Below are 18998 nucleotides of genomic sequence, written 5' to 3'. Positions count from 1 at the left end.
GGCCATTGCCAGACCAGGACCAAGGTGAGCAAGAACACTGATCCCAACCTCGAATCACAAAATCCCAAAGTGGTTGGGTTGACCCTTAAAGCTTATCCAGTCCCCCCCACTGTCCCAGGGTGCTCCTAGCCCCCTTCATCCAGGCCTTGGGCACTGCCAGGGATCCAGGGGCAGCCACGGCTGCTCTGGGCACTCTGTGCCAGGGCCTGCCCACCCTCACAGGGAGCAATTCCTTCCTATCTAATCATGCCATAGCCTGGGCAACTAGAGCAGGTTTTTAGCCAATGTGACCCAAAATAAAATGTGTTCTTGGCCCCTGGGAAGCTGCCAGTGATTTGGAAAACAGGAAGAAGTGGGTGAGAAACTGCAGTGCAGATTCTGGGCAAAAACTGACTTGTACATACAAAATCTGCCCCTCAGCTCCCTGATGTACTCTGTGAGGTGGAAGAGCAAATATGCCTCTTCAGAGCTGCATATGTTGAGGAATCAAGTATTTCCACTTAATCAAAGCACACCTGTGATGAGGATGTTGCTGCTGAGGCTCTGTGATGATGACTTTGCAAGCCATGATCCTCTTAGAGGGCTGTGGCTCTTCTGTATGGGCAGGGGATTTACTGAGCTGCAGCTCAGTGGCTTCCCAGGGTGAAGGCAGAAGTCTCATGCCTTTCTTGGGAGTGTTTCCCTGGATTAGAGTTTCTGTTACAGGGAAGATGAGATATCAGAGAACAATCATCCCTACTCCAGCCATCAAATACCAAACCTGGAAAGAACAAAACTTTATCATTCTTCACCAGGGGTTTTGGGGTATTTTGCATGTTCACAAAATAGAATTATCTGACCTATGGCATCCGGAAAGAGTCCAGATGCTCTGCAAAGACCTCAGGGTGGTCTGGGCCTGAGCCTGCAGTGCTGGGAGCTGCAGACTGACCTCTGCTTAGAGCTAAGCAACAAAAAGCTCCAGAAATGTCTTATAGTAAGCCAGTACCCGTGTTTTAGCTCAGATAATTTGCAATGTGCATGAGTACACAGCCACGGAGGTTGCGAAGTCTTTCTGTGTTTGCACTGAAGTTTTTCACACATTCCTCCCCACATCTTCTACATTTTGTGTTTTTTTTAATATAGTGGAAATAGTGTTGCATGAGCTACTTCTCTGCAGATTCAATGATTTGTTTAGCAGCACCCAGAAAATTCTGCAGTGGGGGAAAAAGAAAGCTTGGCTGTCTTGGCTTCAGAATGTTATAGCCTGACCAGGTTTTATGGTGCACAGCCTGTCCTCCACGTGTTCCCCAGGCGGGCAGTGAAACAGCAACGTCCCCTGAGTGCAGTGGGGATAAGCACAGTCCTGCTTTACCAAGAGTGGAGCTTGGCCAAATCTTTCTGGAAGCTGGTAAGAGACAAGGGAGACACTTGTACACCAGTGTTTAAAGGGTAGTTGGGAGAACAGGCTTTGTACCTCTTTTTCACCATACAAAATGCAGATATCTTTCTTACAAGGTGTGTAGGGGGCAAAGACCCTGCAGGGGACACAGGGATGGCCAGGGGTCACACAGTGGCCCAAGAGTAGGAGGGTGATGTTGCTGTACTTGAGGAGTGTTGCACAACCTGTTGCTGCTGCAGGTTATCTGATAGATCAGCTGCAGTTTGTGGCTGCACACAACCTGGGATTGCAAAACACTCTGTGCTTAACACAGAGAGAGCTGGGTCACAGCTGAGGAAAGCCCGTCCAGGGCCACACACACCTTGTCATGCCTCTGCTTCAGGTGGGTCATGGCCATCTGGAAGCAGGGACACGTCTCCATAGACCACTGGAGAGCAGGGCCAGGAGCAAACTGGCCAAACAAAAGAACTGATGACACCAGCAGTCTCCAGCCAGATGAGAACCTGCACCCTGAGCAGCACCTGTCCCTTGCCAGTGTTGCCCATGGCTTCTCCAAACCCTCATTCCTCACAATTCCCTGCCCTATTTTCTGTCTGATGGTGAAGGATGAAGAATCACATGTGCAGCACCTCAGGAGCATTTCAGAACCACCTTCCCAGCAGCCATGAGGTATTTCAGTGTCATTTTCTCTTGTCTCCTTGCAAATCCTCATGCCTTTTGGATTTGCTGTCAAATGTGAGGAATTGTGTCGCATTGCACTCTGGACCCAGCTGCAGCCTTGGATTTTGGAGAGCTGATCCTCTGCCTTGAGTTTACTTTCCATTCACATTCTTCCCTGTCTCAGTTTTGCAGGAACATTAATTTCTCCCTGGTTGGGAGGCTGGAGAAGCTGAGGTCATCAAAGGACAGTGAGCCAGGTCCATCAGGCCTATTGAGCTGATTATTCTCCTGGAATAGCTCAGTTTGTGTTCCTGGGATTCATAATGGTGCTTCCACAGAGGGTTTTAAGATAGAGAAAACCTGGTTTTGCAAGACTCCAATTTCAGCTGCATCTCATTTTAAACACCCAGTCAGGAGCATATGAAGAGCTGGCAGTGGTCAGAGGGTGTGCAGGAGAGGATGCCTGGGGAAATGCAGAGAAACAGCAAATGTATAGTGACTGCTCCCCTGAATATTCCCTCAATATCTTCCAATTCGTGGCTCCAGCACTCCTCATGCTGGAGGCAGGATTTTTGAAGTTAATAGCCTTGGATGGATTTTTTCTTCCATGAATTTGTTACATGGGGTGATAAAAATCAGATAAATGAGGAAATCACATAAATAAGGGCAAGTAGTAGTCTGGAAGAGGGATGGGCAGCAGGCGAAAATGCTGACTGATGGAAAGGGGAGTTGGCAGCACACAGGGCTGTGGGGAAGTGCCCTATAGGCAAAGGCACAACAGAGATGTTTGTGTCTGAAACCAGGAATGGTGCAAAATGCAGGAAGGAAGCAAGACAAGCACAGTGGGACACACTGCCTGTCAGAGGAGTGGCAGGATAATCAAGCTTCATCCCAGGCACGTCTCTTACATCTCCCATACCTTTGCCAGCACTGTCCCTGTTCCCTGGGTGGGGATGTGCTGGCTGCTCGCTGTGCTGCAGCACTGGGGCTGACTCTGCTCGCTGACCCAACAGGAGGTGAGGCTATTTTTGTCTTGCTTTTGACATGCAGTGAGGGCACTACAAAAGAGCAGCCTATGGAAAATAATTTTGTCCTGTGAGGTGGCTGATTCCCTTGAAACTGTCTGGAAGAGAAGAAAATGGATTGGCAATGACAGGCTTCATTTCCAAGTGAAGAGGATTGAAAGTTAAGGGAACTAATTACTAAAGTCAGGTGGAATGAACAGCTAAAGGGCTTTGGCATGGTGGAGGCTCAGGGACAATGATTTCAAATGAAGGAGAGGTGGTTGATTTAATATATCCAAGATAGCAGGAGAGCTGGAATAGTTTCACCTGGGTCACTCTGCAGGGTGTCTGCAGAGGGGGGTTGTATTCAGAGATGGCTCCTGCAAAGCAAACCTAGGAACTGGACCCTGGATCAGCTGCAGATGGAGAAATCAGGACATCTTGAAATTGTCAGTGGTTTATACACCTTTAAATTGTGTGTGGTTTCTACACCCTCAAATTAGGTATGTTTTCAAATCAGCTGTGTGCCTGCCTGTTTCCTAAGGCTACCTGAGACCTCCTGTTCATGGGACTACCTGGTAAATTCTTCCTCCCTGTCTGGCTTTCAGCAGGGATTTCAAAGCAAGGCTGGGTTTAGACTTTGGCTGTTCCCCGGGGCTGGCTGGGGGAGCTCTGGGCCGGTGGGTGCCAGGCCGTGCTGCGGTGCCGGCACAGCCCCAGCCGCATTGCAGAGCATGGCTGCAGGCAGTGCCTGGCTGATTTACTGTCCCCCAATGGCCTCCTGCAAGTTTTCTGCAGGACTTTAAGGGCTGTGCTGAATGCTAGGTGCTCCAGAGGGATTTTGCCTGCATGACCCATTTAACAGCCTGGCTGGGCACCTCTCCCTGCAAAAGCCGCTGCAGCTCTCCGGTCCATTAGAAGCTTTCAGGTGAAAAAGCAGCAGTTTTCTGGCAGCTGCCATGCTGAGGCTTTTCTTTCTTTGCTGTTTTCAATGCATCTTGGAGAAACTTTGTGTTCTACCTGCCAAAAGAGATGACAGATGAAACGCAGGTTTCAAAGCCACATGCCTGCTGCTCTCCTCCCTCAGCATCCCTGCTGCTCTGCTCCTGCCTTCCTCTCATTTTAGAAACTTTCCCTGTGGCAAAAGACCATGTCACTTGTGTTAATTTTTAGGTTAATTTTTTAGTGGCCAAGGATGCTTCTGATCTGGGGAATGTGGCTGCCCAGAGACCCTGTCTGCTGCCCCATGGTGTCAGCTCTGCCTTGGCTCACAGAAAACCTCCTTGACCAAGGAATGCATTTGGATTCCAGCTCCTGCTGATACTTCTGTATGTCTTCATCTGGATGAGTCACTTTGGGGGGAGCCTCTGTGTCTCTCCTACCTAATGATTTCTTCCAGCTCCCCATGAAAAGTACCATGGGAGCCCTGAGTGCAGGCAGCAGCGAGGCTGCACCGTGCAGCGCGGGATCCTTAAGGAACTGCAGAGCGGTTGATAAATTAAAAGCCATTTCATTATAGGAAATGAATGTTTAATGAGCGTGGGATGACGTCTAGACAGCCCTTCGGTTCCAGGCTCTCCGTGGTCTTGGAGGAGGGCTCAGCTGACACAGCCAGCACTGGCTCAGAGCCAACAGGAAGGTTTGGCAAAGCTTTTGTGGCAGTGAGGTCCCCGCGCAGGACAGACGTCCTGGCACAGCAAGGATCTCCTCCCTCGACGTCTTCTTGCTGCCGCTGTCCCTTGTGCCTCTCTGGGCAAAGCCCCAAGGAGCTGCAGCCGCAGAGGGACGTGCTGGCACAGGGGACACTTGGCCCCGTGCCTGGCCCCAGCCTGGAGCACACAGCCACACTCCCCTGCTCCATGGCACTTTGCCTGGGGAGGCTGCCACATCCACAGAATGGGAAGGCACATGCCAGCCTTGTCATGGGCTCTGGAGTTGTGACACGAAACCTGGACTGAGCTGGGGACAGCCTGGCATGGTGGGGGTGAAGGGTTATGAGCCTTTGCATCTTGCCCTAATAAAATGGTTTATGGCTGCAGAAATGGTGTTTCGAATGCAGAAATTTGAATGTAGTCAAATTTCCCCAAAATATCCTCATGCTGTGCTGGAGGTGCTGATTGTCCCCTACTGAAACCCCATGTCAGAAGTCCTGGCTGGCTGGTGGGGGAGGCAGGAGCACATCAGCTCCTCCTCAAAAGCTCTCCTGCTCCCATCCCAGCACAGAGGCTGCTGGCTCATGGTGCTTGCCCTGTCTCAGGGCAACCACAGACAAGAATTTTGAGGCCTCTCGGCTGTGGCAAAGAGATGGAATTAATGCACTTTGACTTCATTGCAGGGCTCCCTGCTTGGCTCTGGGGGTGGCAGCAGGGGACCAGCCTAAGGCACTGCCATGCACAGGACAGGAGATCCTGGTAGGACCCCTCTCTCCATGAACCTGCCCTATTTTGTCTCCTCTTTGCTACCTGCAGTGCCCCCCATGTGGATTCCCAGGCCGAGGAAGTGCTTTGTTGTTCATGGAGCTGGTGATGGAGGAAATGGTCTCTGGGACACCTCACTGTACCTGTAAAGCTACAGGGATAGGACTGATGTTGCAGGAGCTGGTACTGGGCACAGTGCTGTTGCACATGGCTCCCAGGGGAACTTCCTGGCATCCCTGTGATGCTGGGTTCAGGGATTTCCTTTGTTCCTGGGCCTAACCATCCCTGGAAGTGGCCCAAAGTTGTTGAAGAGCAGGAGAGGGCACCCAAGTGCTGCAGTGTGGTGTCTCCAGGAACAGATAGAGGAAGATGTATTCTTCTTTGCAACCTGTGGGTAGCAGTACAGTCTCCTTCTATGGGGCATTTCACTCCAGTTTTCACAAACCTGGGATATCTGTGGGGAGGGTGGGCATCTACAAACCACTCTGTCAAAAGTCTGTCAGCTTGTGGCATGTCATATCCTGGTGTCTCAAGTGGTTGATGGGACTGGGGACACCACGTGAGGCTGATGGGAAGGGCTGGGTGTTGTCTTCTGATTTTTTCTTTCTTTTTTTTTTTTTTTTTTTTTTTTTTTTTTTTTTTTGTAGTTGTAATTGTAGTTGTTGTTTTCAACCTCTTTCAGCTGTGTTTTCCCTGCCTGCTTTGTCAAGGCATTTCCATACAGGTGTGAGCAGTTGGGAGAGCCATGAACACGGCACCACACTAGGGAATTAGGTGGGAAGGACTTTGTGGCACTGGTCTCCTGCCCTATCTCTACAATGGACACAATGGAGAAACCAGAGTTGTAGAGTTGTTCCAAAGTGTAATGAGTTTTAGCCAGTCTCAGACCTCCTAGAGCTGAACTCCTGTCTGAGCTCTTGCTACTCAGAAAGCTTGGGCAGCATTCCTTTGGGAGTGAGAGATGTTTCCCCAGTAGCTTTGGCTGGAAAACTGCAGGGCAGAGCCATGCACACTGAGAAGGTTGTGGCCATTCAGCGGAGACTTGTTGGGCTCTTGGAGTGGGTCTCAGAAGACTTGCCTGGCTGCTGGGAAAACCTGCTGGACCTTCCTAAGGCACTGCCATGTGGCAGCTGTGAAGCAGCAGCTTGGCTCTGAGCTTTGCTAAGGCCCAGAAATCTTTGCTGCGAGCTGGCTCCGGTAGAGAGCCTGTGGCGAGCTGCTCTGGGCAGGAAGCAGCAGCCACAAAATTCTATATACAGGTCCTGGCAGAGCTGCTGCTGCTGCTGCTTTTGAGGTGGCAAAATGAAAGTGTTTGCAAAGAATCTTGCATGTCACCTTCTTTCGGAGCCAAGGCTGACACAGAGAGGATGATCTGGGGTCTGGCTCCTGGGCCAAACATGAGTGCTGGTGTGGAGAAGAGGCCGAGGAAGTCTGGTTGCCTCCAAAGCCATGTGGTACTGGAGGCCACTGCATCCTTTAGCCGTGGGGAGAAGCACACATTCCTGAGGTGCCGAGGGTTGTATTCTGCCTGCCTGGGTCTTGCTGGCTCTGCTTGTGTTTCACCTGAGCCAGTTTGGATGGTGCCATAGCTCAGGACAACAGAAGGGTCTGGGCTTTTTTCCTGGGTGGAAGTTGAAAGAATTCTTAAAGCTATGGAGATGGCAGCTGTCACCCTCAGGGTGGCCTCAAAGGCCAGTTGTCCCCCAGTGGACATGCAGCTCCTTGCCTCCTCTTAAAATCAGCCCCCACATCCCACCCTTTGCCACCAGCACCCTGACCCTGCCAGCCACTGGCACAGCCAGGCCAGGCTCACCACAGGGCTGGGGCTGTGAAGCTGTGGACCCTCTGCCACTGCCCCTGGTGAATCCCTGTGGTCCTGCAGGACCTGCCTCAGGCAGGTGAAGCCCTGTGGCCCTGCAGGATGTGCCCCAGGCAGGTGAAGCCCTGCCTTGCCTCTCCATACTGTTTTGCAGAGTGGGGCTGACTACAGCTTCCTTGTGAGCCAGAACACAAAGCTCCTGAGTGCACTGGAGGATCTGCGGCACCGCTGCTCCAGCCTGGCCGAGGAGAACAGCTTGCTGGTGAGCAGGAGATGCTGTCATGGGATGCTCTGTGGGGAGGAAGTCCTGCTGGACACAGAGAGGTCTGCTGCCAACTCTAAGAGATCACAGAATCACACAACATGCTGAATGGGAAGGCACCCACAAGAATCACTGAGTCCAGCTCCTGGCCCTGCACAGAGCCATCCCCAAGAGTCACACCATGTGCAGGACTATTGTCCAAATGCTTCTTGAGCTCACAGGATAATCTGGACAGGGCCAGAGGACAAAGAAGGTCTGGTGCTATGAGTCCCCTGGGTGCCTTCATGCTGCAGCTGTTAGCTGGAGCTGGACCTTTCCCTGCAGTGCTGAGCAGGGCTGGGCAGAGGAGGGGAAGTCACTCTTGTTTCCTCTTTAACTGGAAAAGCAGAAACACTGATTCGCTCAGCCTTGTCTGTGGGTGACAGTGCAGCACTGCCCCCTGCTCCCATGAGAGCCGAGCACCAAGGTCCTCCCCAGCTGCACCCCAAAGCCAAACCAGGCTGCCACAGCCTGGGCCATCTGTCTTCTGCCCCCTCCCTCATCCCTGACTCCCCAGGTGGGCTAGCCAAGACTCTCAGGAAAGAGGGGATATTCCTCTCCTGCATCCTTCCTGGAGAGCATCACCACTTACCCAGTCCTGCAGTGTGGGGGTGCAGCCCAGCCATGCTGGGTAAATTTGATTGCTCAGCATTTCAGATTCATATCACCCCATTCAAAATGCTTATTTTAGATAATTTTCTTACACTAAAAGCATAAATTCAGCATGACCTGCACCCTGAGGAGTTACCGCTTATCAATCATCTGGATTTTAGTGAAGCACAAGCCTGTGTGTCAAATTTTGACTCTCAAAAATCAGCCTCAGCCTTCCAGCCCAGGCACCCATGGTGCACTCTCACAAGGGCAGGGAGGGAAATAATCGTGGGGATCAGTCAACCTGATGTTTCTGCTGATGTGAAAAGACAGCATAACACATGTGTGTTTGACCTTGGGAGAAGGAGCCATTGGCAAGAGGTAGCTTATTGGAACAGACAGATAACAAATAAAAGGGGATTAAGAGTGAACAGAATCAATAGGAAGAAAAGGGAAATTTGCTTTGCAAATATCATAAAGCCCTTTGTTACCTTCTCCTGCTCATGCTTTGGTGTCAAGACAGAAAGGACCCAGATAAGCTTGCTGTGGCGGTGCAGTACAAATCCTCAGGAATGTGTTGAGTCCTATAATCCTGGGGAAATAAGCTGGGAAGACTCTGGAAGAGAAAGCTCAAAAGGTGGGTGGCCAGGATACCCTGATGCTGGAGACGTGTTGAGTCCTAGCAGAGCCTGCAACAGAGATGTGGATGGAGAGGGACCATGTGGGATGGTCTGGGGTGGGGTGAAGGGCATCTTATGGAGACTGAGAGGTTACATTAACAAAAATACCAGGAAAACACAGTTTTCAGGGACTGGAGAGGCAACAGAGATTGGTGTTCAATGGTTGGGATAGTTCCAGGAGAACAGGCCAAGCTCTGGCCAGGAAAAGGCCTCTGTGCTCTCCATAGGTCAGGTAGAGGCCGAGATGTTGGCTCCTGAGCAAAGGCTACGCCTCCAACTTCTCCTTCTGCTCTCCAGCGCAGGAGCTGCTTCCCCCAGACAGAGGATAAGGTGAAGCACCTGAAGAGGAAGAACGCGGAGCTGGCAGTGATCGCCAAGCGCCTGGAGGAGAGGGCCCGGAAGCTCCAGGAGGCAAACCTCAAAGTGGTGGGTGCCGGGACCTGGGCTGGGAGAGCACCTCACCACCAGGACCTTTGGTTTTCTGCTTCCATTGAGCTAGAAAGGCCTTTCCATTCCCTTTTTCTTAAACCTACAGCAAACATGCTTTGCACGTCATAGCAGAGCAAGAATCACCAACCCCAGCTATCGCCAGCTTCTCTACCCCTCTTGGGGGCTGGTTTGAGGAATTTCTTCCTGCTTGGTTTCTTACTGTAAGGTCATAGTTTAAAGTAATTAACTCAGCTTTCTTTGGGCAAGTCATGAAAATATTTCATCTGACTTCATCAAAAAGAAACAGGAAGGATTTGAATAAGAAAAGGAGTGCGGTGAAGCAAAACAGGAAGGGGTGAGAGGCAGCTCTGTCCCATCCACACCTCGCTGGAAATGCTGCACAAGCCACAGGGCTTCTGCCTTTTCCAACCCAACAGCAGCTTGTTGTGAACTCTGGAGTGTGTGACATGGTGCAGCAGCAGTGGGAGGTGGCTGTAGGGTATGGGATCTTGGCCACACCTTCCTGAAGGAAAGCAGGAATTGTGATGGGGAATTCAAGCCATTTAGGGTAGAAAGGAGGAAGTGAAAGCTGTGCTGGAGAAAAGGTAGGGGGATTTCCTGGCACTGCTGCCCTCTCTGTCCGCAGGCACTGTGTCGCTCGTCTGTCACAGGGTTTTGATACTTGCAGGGCAACAGATGGAGTTGTCAGATACTATGTTGAGAGAAACCATTTGACATACTATGCAGATCCTCCTGCACCTATACAAATACTGTTTTATTTGTTTCCCCAGTGAAACTTTGGGGTGGGGACAGTTTAGGGCCTGTGCAAGTCCTGGAGAACTGACTGCTGGGCTCCTGTGCTGGCCCACATGTCCTGACAGCAGCAAGTGCTGGGGTGGCTGCACCTTTTGGAGAGTGGGCTGGAGGTACGACCAGAGAAGGGGCCCTGCGGACCTGGGGTAATTTGGCACCAGGTCCCTCCTGTGCTTGGTACCCAGGTCCTGTGGATCCATGGTCACACAGCTTCTGCATGAGATGCTTAGGAAGACCTGGGGAAGAAAACTTTGCACAGAGAATTCTGTGTGCTTGATCTGGCAGCAGAGGACCCCCTTCCCAGACTGTCAGGCTTTGTGCAGATGAAGATAGCTGGGCAGAGAGAGGCAGGGTTGGATAAACCCAGGAACTGGATGTATCCTCACTGCCCATAGGGCTGGGATGAACATAGGGCTTGAGCTGCCCCTTCATCCAAGTCTGTGGTGCTAGTACCCAGTGGGAAAGCCAACTCCAGGGATGGGGACATCCCAGGGACTCTGTGCTGGGCAGCCTCAGCTCCTGCCTGGGCAGAGCCTATACTCAGCCATCTGCCTGTCCCTGCCTGCCCCACTCTCCCTAAACACACTGCCATCCCCATCTTATGCTTTCCTCCCTCCCAGGGAACATGTGAACCTGTACTACTTTTCCTCCAGTCCTGCTTTTCTCCCAGTCCTCCCTGGCTGCACTGGCCCTGGCTGGGCTCTCCTTAGCCTCTGCCTCTCCCTCGATCTTCTGCCCACCCATGCAGAAGCTCTTTCCTACTAGAAACCCATGGAATCGCTGTTTCTCTTCTTGGTTTGGCCACCTCTACCCTTGATCCCATGCTATATTTGATCCTATGCTCATCTTTCCTACCATTCTCCCCTCCTCTCTGCTGTCTTCTCTTGTCTTTTTTACCTCATCCTGGTTTTCTCTCCTTCCCCTACCCACTTCTGCCCTACCTGCAGTCCCCATGCTGGCTGTACCTATTGAGTACCTTGTCCTTCCCACCTATTCTTTGAGCCACTTTTCCATCCAGCCTTTCCTTTTCTACTTTTCCATAGGTCTGTCCTGCTCCTCTGTCTGTCTGTCCTATGGGGCCAGGCTGCATTTTTTGATAGTGCTCCCTGTGCTGGGTGATGGGGTGGTGGTTAAGGAGCACCAAAGGGTGATGGGGTGGTGGTTGTTGAACACCAAGGGGTGATGAGGTGGTGGTTATCACACACGAACACACCTCACTGCTCTCTGGTGTAGGTAACTGCTCCGATGCCTCTGAAGGGCTCCAGCCTGGAACTGTGCAAAAAAGCATTTGCCCGCCAGCGTGCCAAGGACCTGACAGAGCAAGCCAGTGCTCTCCTGGCAAAAGACAAGCAGATTGAAGCTCTGCAGCAGGAATGCCGGGAACTGCAGGCTAAACTCCTGGCAGGGAAGGTGAGACACTTTGTGGGACATCACTCCACTGGGGACAAGTGCAACAGCGGTGTTGGAAACCAAGCTCTGGGAAATGGTGGTGGGGAATTAGTCTCAAGTGGAAGCTGAAAACAGGGGAGGAGATTTGATGGGTAAGCTGAGTGGGGACACTTGGGGGAGTGTGTGGCAGAGACTGTCCATATCTCTCCAGAAGAGTGCGTGGGGCGACACCCTGCTTGTCTCTCCATCAGTTCATGGATCTGAGCTGCCATTTCCAGCAGTGACTAAAACTCCTTCCCTGGAAACCCCCGAGAAGCCACAGACACAGGGTGACTTTTCAAAGGGCTGAGCTGCAAGCAAGCTGTAGAAGCAGGGCCTCCTTTCAAAGTGTTTCTTTGAGAAGCACATTCCCAAAAACCAGTCTAGATCCCAAGCTTCGAGCTGCAGCTTCTGAGGTGTCACAGCCACCATGGGACTGGGGATAACTCAGTGCCTCCTGACATCTTTATTATGACAGCTGCAAATCACCAGGCAGGGCTGGGTGTTCATGAAACCATCTGCAGTGCTGGTGTCTGCTCCTGTGCTGGTGATCTGCATTCCCCTCAGTACCAGCACAGGCCATACCAACATAAATGGTGGGTTAAAGTGGTAATTCAGCTCATCCCTAGATCTAGGACTGGTCAGAGCTCTTCTCTGTGACAGTTCTGAAAGGAACCTCTGCAGACAGCTGTAGCTGGGTGAGGTGGTTCCCACTCAAGGTGACTAAAGCAACCTGTTCTGGGCATCTAAGTTGCATCTTTGAATGCCAAAATGGATGCTTGCAGTTTAGGTCAGTTCAAATCTCCAAAGGATCTCAGTAACATTTGGGCCTATGCTGGTTTCCCCCTGTTTTGCTAATGCAAATGTGGTCAAGTGACATCCTATCTCCCTGCCCCCAGCTGAGCTGAACACTTGCACTTCTACCTGTCCTACTTAAGTGGTATTTAGGTGACAAATACTTCCTCACTGAAAATAGCTTTATTTTTGTCCCTGACCTCCCCATATGTTCAGTTTAGCTACAGATTTGAAGGTGGATTCTCAGTCTTTCCCTAATGTTGATCTAGTCAGGATTAGAACAATGGGGTGTATTTGGTGTTTGTACAGAGCTGCCCTATTGATCTTTCCTGGCATTAAGCCAAAGGACAAACCTATCCAGGTCTTTCTGTGCTCTACAGTGTCAGCAAGAAGTTTCCTTCCTATTCCTTTGATTTCTCACCTCAGGCCCCCACAGAAAAGGGAACAGACCCTTTCCAAAGCACTCTGATTTTCCTAGCAGAGTGTGCTGGGCAACCTGAACCTGCTAGGGACAGGTGTGACAGATTGCAAAGGAATGTGACAGAAGTGGGTGAGCAAGATTCATTTCTGGCCAAGGCAAAGCACATGGGTGCAATTCCCAGGGCTGACAAATTCAGTCACTGCCTTCCTAGGCTGACCTGGGTGAACACCCTGTCCCTGCTGACCCTGTCTGTGGCACCAGCAACCAGGACATTGATGCCTGAGCAGGGAATCCAGAGAAAAGAGAGCAATATAGATCATTCTGTCTGATCTTGTTTTTCCCATTTCTCTTCCAAGCAAACCGCTCATTAAATTTTAATTTCCAGCCACTTAAAATTCCAAATTCCCCTAATCTGTCTGCAGCATGCAAAATGCATTATGCCAATGAAGGGTGTTTTATGCAGAGATATGATGTGCACACTCAAGAGTTTGTAACTAAATCAATTTTAATCTTGGGTATTTAAATCAGTAGAAATTTTTCAGTAGCTATGAAACGGATACACTCAGTTCCCTGGCAGTAGCAGAACTCACAACCTGCACCCTGGGCTGCAAATGCATTTGCCTTGTTTTGCAAAGCCAGGGCTCTTAGGATGGAATAAAATAATTTCCTGAGATCGTACTCTAGTGATCTGCTTCCAACCAAACCCCAGCTCCTGCTGAATCCAGGCTGCAATTTCTTGCAGCATGGGCTCTTGGAAGTGGAGGACTGGGGGGAACAGCTGCAGGGGATCGGTATAATAGAAACTGAGGGGAAGACTCAGCTTTTTTCTACTCCCTTATTCCCCCAGGCTTCAGAGGCCGTCTGTTGGGAATAGCTGCCTTTTTGTGGTGGGGGAGGGGAGATTTTATACATAGCCCCAGCCAATTTTGTTTAAAGAACTACTACCCTGATAGCCTGAACATGGAGCTGGCAGAGAGGGGGCCCAGCTGCTCACTTCTTGAATCTATAATCAGTTCCCATTAATGCTGCCTCAGTTTCCCCATTGCAGTGTGAGAGTAACCATGGTTCTCTCCACAAATTGAATTTATAAAGCACACACTATTTTTAGGGCAAAGAAGAATCAAACAGGGAAGCAGACTAAATTTGTTCTGGATACCAGCTATGTCTTGAACTCTCTAGCTTAGGATCTTTCCAGGGGAATGAACAATGTCTCCTCAGCAGCAGATTTTTAAAGACAGGTTTTTCATAACCTGATTTTGTATGTATGGACATGCAGGTACATGTTTCTTCAGCTTCCTGAAATCAGGAAACCTTTGAAGAATCAAACAAGCTGGTGACATATTCTCCCAGTTATATGAGTCAGATTGTGCTGGTTCCTTTCAAAAGCTGCTGTGTTTGGGTCGCGTGTGGATGCGAGTGACCCCTTGTGCTATAGATAGGTATCCATCACACATACTATCTTGAGAGGAGAGAAATCAAGAATGTTAGGAAACCAAATATTATCCTGAGAAAGAACTGACCAAATCCCAGATGTTCTTCATTCCTGCAACCTCTCAAAGCCAAGTGCTTGCCAGCACCCACACCAAGGAGTAAAGAAAGCAGCAAGAGCTCTGGTTAGGCGGGGCTGTGAAATGACATTATCCTGCCACGCTCCCTGCTGGCATGTGATGAAATGGCCCATGATTGGAAAAGCCCTGCACATCATGCTGGGAGAGCTGCAGGAGCATTACAGGTCGGGTTTCAGCTTCACAAGGAAGAATGTTTTTGCATAAAGGATGTAAAGCAAGTTTTGAGGCTTTGGAGACCCAGGAATCAGCCATGTGCGTGTGCCACACTACCTGGGTGGGTTGAGGCTGGGTTTCCCCAGTCTCTCCTCTTTTGGAGTTTGCGTGTTAAATGTGAGATGTCCCACCTTTTGGAGCTTGTCAGTGCCATGGTGCCATGGTTGGTTTCCCACAGGATGACCCTCGCTGCCTGAACATCATTGAGTTCGACCGCCTGCTGCGGGAATCCCAGCGAGAGGTGCTGCGGCTCCAGAGGCAGATCGCGCTCAAGAATTTCAAGGAGTGTCTGCGTTCCTCCAAAATGAGCTCAGGCAGTGCCATGCCCAGTGCTGCCACATGTCCAGGACCAACCAATTCCTGCCTCAAAGATGCACCTCAACCAAAGGAGGCCTTGGGAGACTCAGTGCTGGGAGGGAGAGCTCACAGGGAGGTGAGACAAGTGGGTCAGCGATCGGGAAGTTTAGCTATTATTATATTACTCAGTTAATTGCTGTTCTTAGGGAACTTCACTTGGAGAAGGTGAGGGCTGTGGTTCACATCCACTGCAAATAGGTGCAGTGCTGGTTTCCAAAGGGACACATTCCAGCACCAGGTCTCAGGGTGAGGAGGGATGTGGTGCTGCTGGCAGCCCACACCAGCACAGGGACGCTGAGCCGTGCCAGGAGCTCAGTCCTCCTCGTTTTCCCTAGCACAGGGCTCCCATGCTGTGTTTTTCAGTCTAGGAAAGCAGGTAACATTTCTTCTTTAAAGAATCATAGAATGGTTTGGATTGGAACGATCTTAAAAGTGCATCTCATTCCACCCCCTGCCATGGGCAGGGACACCTTCCACTATCCCAGGTTGCTCAAAGCCCTGTACAACCTGGCCTTGGGCGCCTTCTGGGATGGGGCAGCCACAGCTTCACTGGGCAACCTGTGCCAGGGCCTCCCAACCCTCCCAGGCAGGAATTCCTTCCCAATATCCCATCCATCCCTGCCCTCTGGCAGTGGGAGCCATTCCCTGTGTCGTGTCCTGTCCCTCCATCCCTTGTCTCCCTGGAGCCTTCTCCAGGTGAGCACCCCCAGCTTTCCCAGCCTGGCTCCAGAGCAGAGGGCCTCCAGCCCTTGGAGCAGCTCCGGGGCCTCCTCTGGACTCGGTCCAGCATCGGGGCCCCCAGCGGGAGGCAGCTCCAGAGGGTGTCACATAGCACAGGGCCTCGCCGCGCTCGGAGCCGCCGGGCCCCGCCGGCCCCTCCGCCCGCAGTGGTTCAGCCCGGCAGATCCGGGGCCGCCTCAGGGCGCCGCCCCCGCCGCGGCCGCGCAGCCGCCAGGTAAGGCCGGGCCGGGCCCCAGCGGGGCTGCGCTGGGCCGGGGGTGCCGCGGGGCCTCGGACGGGGCTGCGCCGCCGCCAGGTAAGGCCGGGCTGCGCCGGGCGGCTCCGAGGCCCCGCCGGGGAGCGGCTTCGCCGAGCGCTGCCGGTCGGGCCGGGCCCTCCGCGGGGCCGGGCCGCGGGTGCCGCTGTGCCCCGCAGTCCCCGGAGCGGCGGGTCAGGGGTGTCCGAGCCCGGGCTCCGGAGGATGTGGCTCCCAGGGGCTTTGTCGGTTTCCTCCCGTGTTTTCAGTGTGATACAATCCCACATCCCCCCGTGGGAGATTGGGCTGCGCATCTTCCTCCCACCTTCCCGCCAGCTGCTCTCGTTTATTGCCCCCCGGCTCTTACAGCAGATGCATTGAATATTAATTCGTTGTCAGTCTTCTCCAAGTCACTTCTGGGTTTATAAATCCCTCTCCTTCAGCCGTTGTTGTGTTGGGTTATTTTGGTTGGTTTTTTGTTTGGATGTTTTTTGGTTTGTTTGTTTGTTTTTTGTTTGTTTGTTTCTTTCCAGCCTCTTCCATTATTCAGTGTTCATCATCTTTGTCTCCCTCCTTTGTGTGTTTTCTCTGTCAGTTTTGTGTTGGGGAAGCAGTGTGCAGCAGCATCCCGGACTGTGGCATTGATTTATATGACAGCATAATGAAGTTTTCTTTCCCTTTCCCAGAAGATCTCTTTACCTTTTTGTCTAAGCACTCTTTATTAAACCATCATTAGTCTCTGTAATCACTCAGTGTCATGAGGCCCTCATCACTGTCTCTGCTGCATCAGTGCTTGCAGAGCACAGTTCTTTCTCTCTCTTATTCCGCCCTCTTATTTTTACTGAATATTTAGCCAAGAGAAAACCCTCCCCTTGCCGTGTGCTGGCTCAGTGTCTGCAGACGCCTGCTAAAGGACTGCAGCTGAATGTCTTCTGAGCGCCCAAGCAGGTTCCTACTGGGTCTCCCTCACCCACTTACTTGCTGACATCTTAAAAAAAAACCTCTTTATACATCCGTGAATATGTTTCCCCCTGCTGCAATATAAGTTTGTTTGGATTTTTTAAAGTATTTCTGTTTTTTGCAGTTTCTATCAGTTTGCCCAGAAATGGTGTCAAATGTACTGGTCTGTCTTTGTACAGATGTCTACTGGAATATGCTTAAGACTCTGGAATACTCTTGAAGCATGGCATTTGCCATCTTCCAGGTATTTTGTGTTGAGGCAATGTTGGAGAAGTGACTTGCTGCATGGACTGATTCAGTTCCTGCTGAACTGAGGGATTCAGTTCATGCCAAAGGGGGTTTTAAACCCTGGGGTGAATGCTACATAATCTTGGTGGTTTGTTACTCTTTATTTTCTTAGCTTCCATAGTTCTTATAGACAGTTCAGTTTCAGAGAGGTTCTCAGCCTTGTTCTTCATAGTTCGAGATTTCAGCCCACATTTCCCCCCCAGATTTGGCTGTGATGAAGAGGGATGCACAGATATTTTTTTCCCCTCCTGCCCTGCACTTACCTTCCTTGAATGACCCTTCCATACCTTGATTTCCACCTGATCCTGCAGGTTTTGTCAGACAAGATGGCTTTTCTCATGCATGTGTTTTGTTTCTCTGACTTGGGGGAGTCTGTCCTCACTGCCAGAAGATTTTCTGGCTGACAAATAAGTCAGCAAGGCTAAATCTGACAGCACTGGTGAAGGGAGGATGCTATTGCTAGTCCCGTGGCTGAACCCTGTAATATGGAGCACCGCAGGCTGGAGCCCCAGGAGCGGCTGAGGGAGCTGGGCAGGGGCTCAGCCTGGAGCAAAGGAGGCTCAGGGGGGCCCTTGTGGCTCTGCACAGCTCCTGCCAGGAGGGGACAGCCGGGGGGGTCGGGCTCTGCTCCCAGGGAACAGGGACAGGAGGAGAGGGAACGGCCTCAGGCTGGGTCTGGGGAGCCTCAGGGTGGACATCAGCAGGAATTTCTTCCTGGAAGGGGTGCTCAGGCCTTGGCAGGCCTGCCTGGGGAGGTTTGGAGTGCCCCGTCCTCAGAGAAGTCCAAGGAAGGGCTGGATGTGGCACTCAGAGCTCTGGACTAGGGACAAGGTGGGGATTGGGCACAGCTTGGACTGGGTAGGCTTGGAGGTCTTTTCCAAACTCAGTGATTCTGGGATTCTCTGAAATACCAGTTTGGTACTTAGTATGAGAAAGGTGATAGAAAAGCAAAAAAAGTCTCAGAAATATTTCCACAGGGCTATTCCACAGTTAAATATGGGTTTCACAGCAGACCTGAAAGCTTCCAAGCACTGGGGCCCTTGAGGTGCCGTGGGTTGGGTGGAGGATCCTAAGATTTCCATGTGCTGGTTGATGCACAGACTGTTGGACTCTGCAGTGAACCTTATTTCATGGATGATAGGGAACAAAGTTCACATGGAAGGTGATTTCAGATTTTTTTTTTTTAGCAGAAAATGAGGAATCCTTGGTAGCATGGGCTTGAGTGTGATGAGCTCTTGGAGCTCTCAGGTTTTCAGCATAAGAGCCATGAATATAGATGTAGATAAAACCTATGTTTCTCAAGCCAAAACCAGGCTAAAAATCACATCCTAGATACAGTGCTTAGACACTGCCCTAATGGCTGGCTGTACAGGGAGCTCAGACCTCATCCCATGGATCCCTCAGCACTGAAGGTGTTCAGAGTGAAATGAGGAATCCCATGTCTGAGGAGAGGTCAGCTAAAGCTAAGGCTGAGATGGATTCATAAAGTCCTGCTGCTTCCTCTCAGTACAGGTTTGCTTTGATGATCTTAAAGATCTGTCCCTAAAATCTGTTTATCAAAAATAACTTCACAGTTAATGTTTAAAACCTTATCAAGACCCTTTATCATCTGTGTGTCTCAGTCCTTGCCCTGCAGTCAGGGCTTGTTCTGGGCAGACAATGTCAAGTCAAATATCAGCCAAGAGGAAAAATTCAGAGGATTAATATGTGTTTGTCTGTGACCCAAATGAAAAGGCATTTTGTTAGAAGCTTGTGTACAAATATGTATAGAAAGTGTCTCCTTTCATCTGGTGTGGTGGTGCACAAAAGCCATGGCACTGCTGCCATTTTAGCCCTTCCCAGCTACCAGCAGAGGTGGGATGCTGCTTTGTTAGTAGTGTTTGTCTGCTCTTCCCTGCCC

General features: G+C 51.0%; 1 protein-coding gene across 8 annotated transcripts in view; it reads left to right on the top strand.

Annotated features, from left to right (window-relative positions):
• Window positions 1-18998, top strand: part of TSPOAP1 (TSPO associated protein 1) — a 67123-nt gene that overhangs the window by 4857 nt on the left and 43268 nt on the right. For all 8 annotated transcript variants that reach the window (XM_036395113.2, XM_054517022.1, XM_036395109.1 and 5 more), the window contains exons 2-5: window positions 7433-7540; window positions 9148-9276; window positions 11326-11502; window positions 14696-14950. In XM_036395113.2, the coding sequence (XP_036251006.1) occupies window positions 7433-7540; window positions 9148-9276; window positions 11326-11502; window positions 14696-14950 (669 nt within the window). The remainder of the gene's footprint in view (window positions 1-7432; window positions 7541-9147; window positions 9277-11325; window positions 11503-14695; window positions 14951-18998) is intronic.

Source organism: Molothrus ater, chromosome 21 (assembly GCF_012460135.2).
Source record: "Molothrus ater isolate BHLD 08-10-18 breed brown headed cowbird chromosome 21, BPBGC_Mater_1.1, whole genome shotgun sequence".
Classification (NCBI taxonomy): domain Eukaryota; kingdom Metazoa; phylum Chordata; class Aves; order Passeriformes; family Icteridae; genus Molothrus; species Molothrus ater.
The sequence above is the reverse complement of the archived record's forward strand: the minus strand, read 5'-3'. Positions and strand labels throughout refer to the sequence as shown.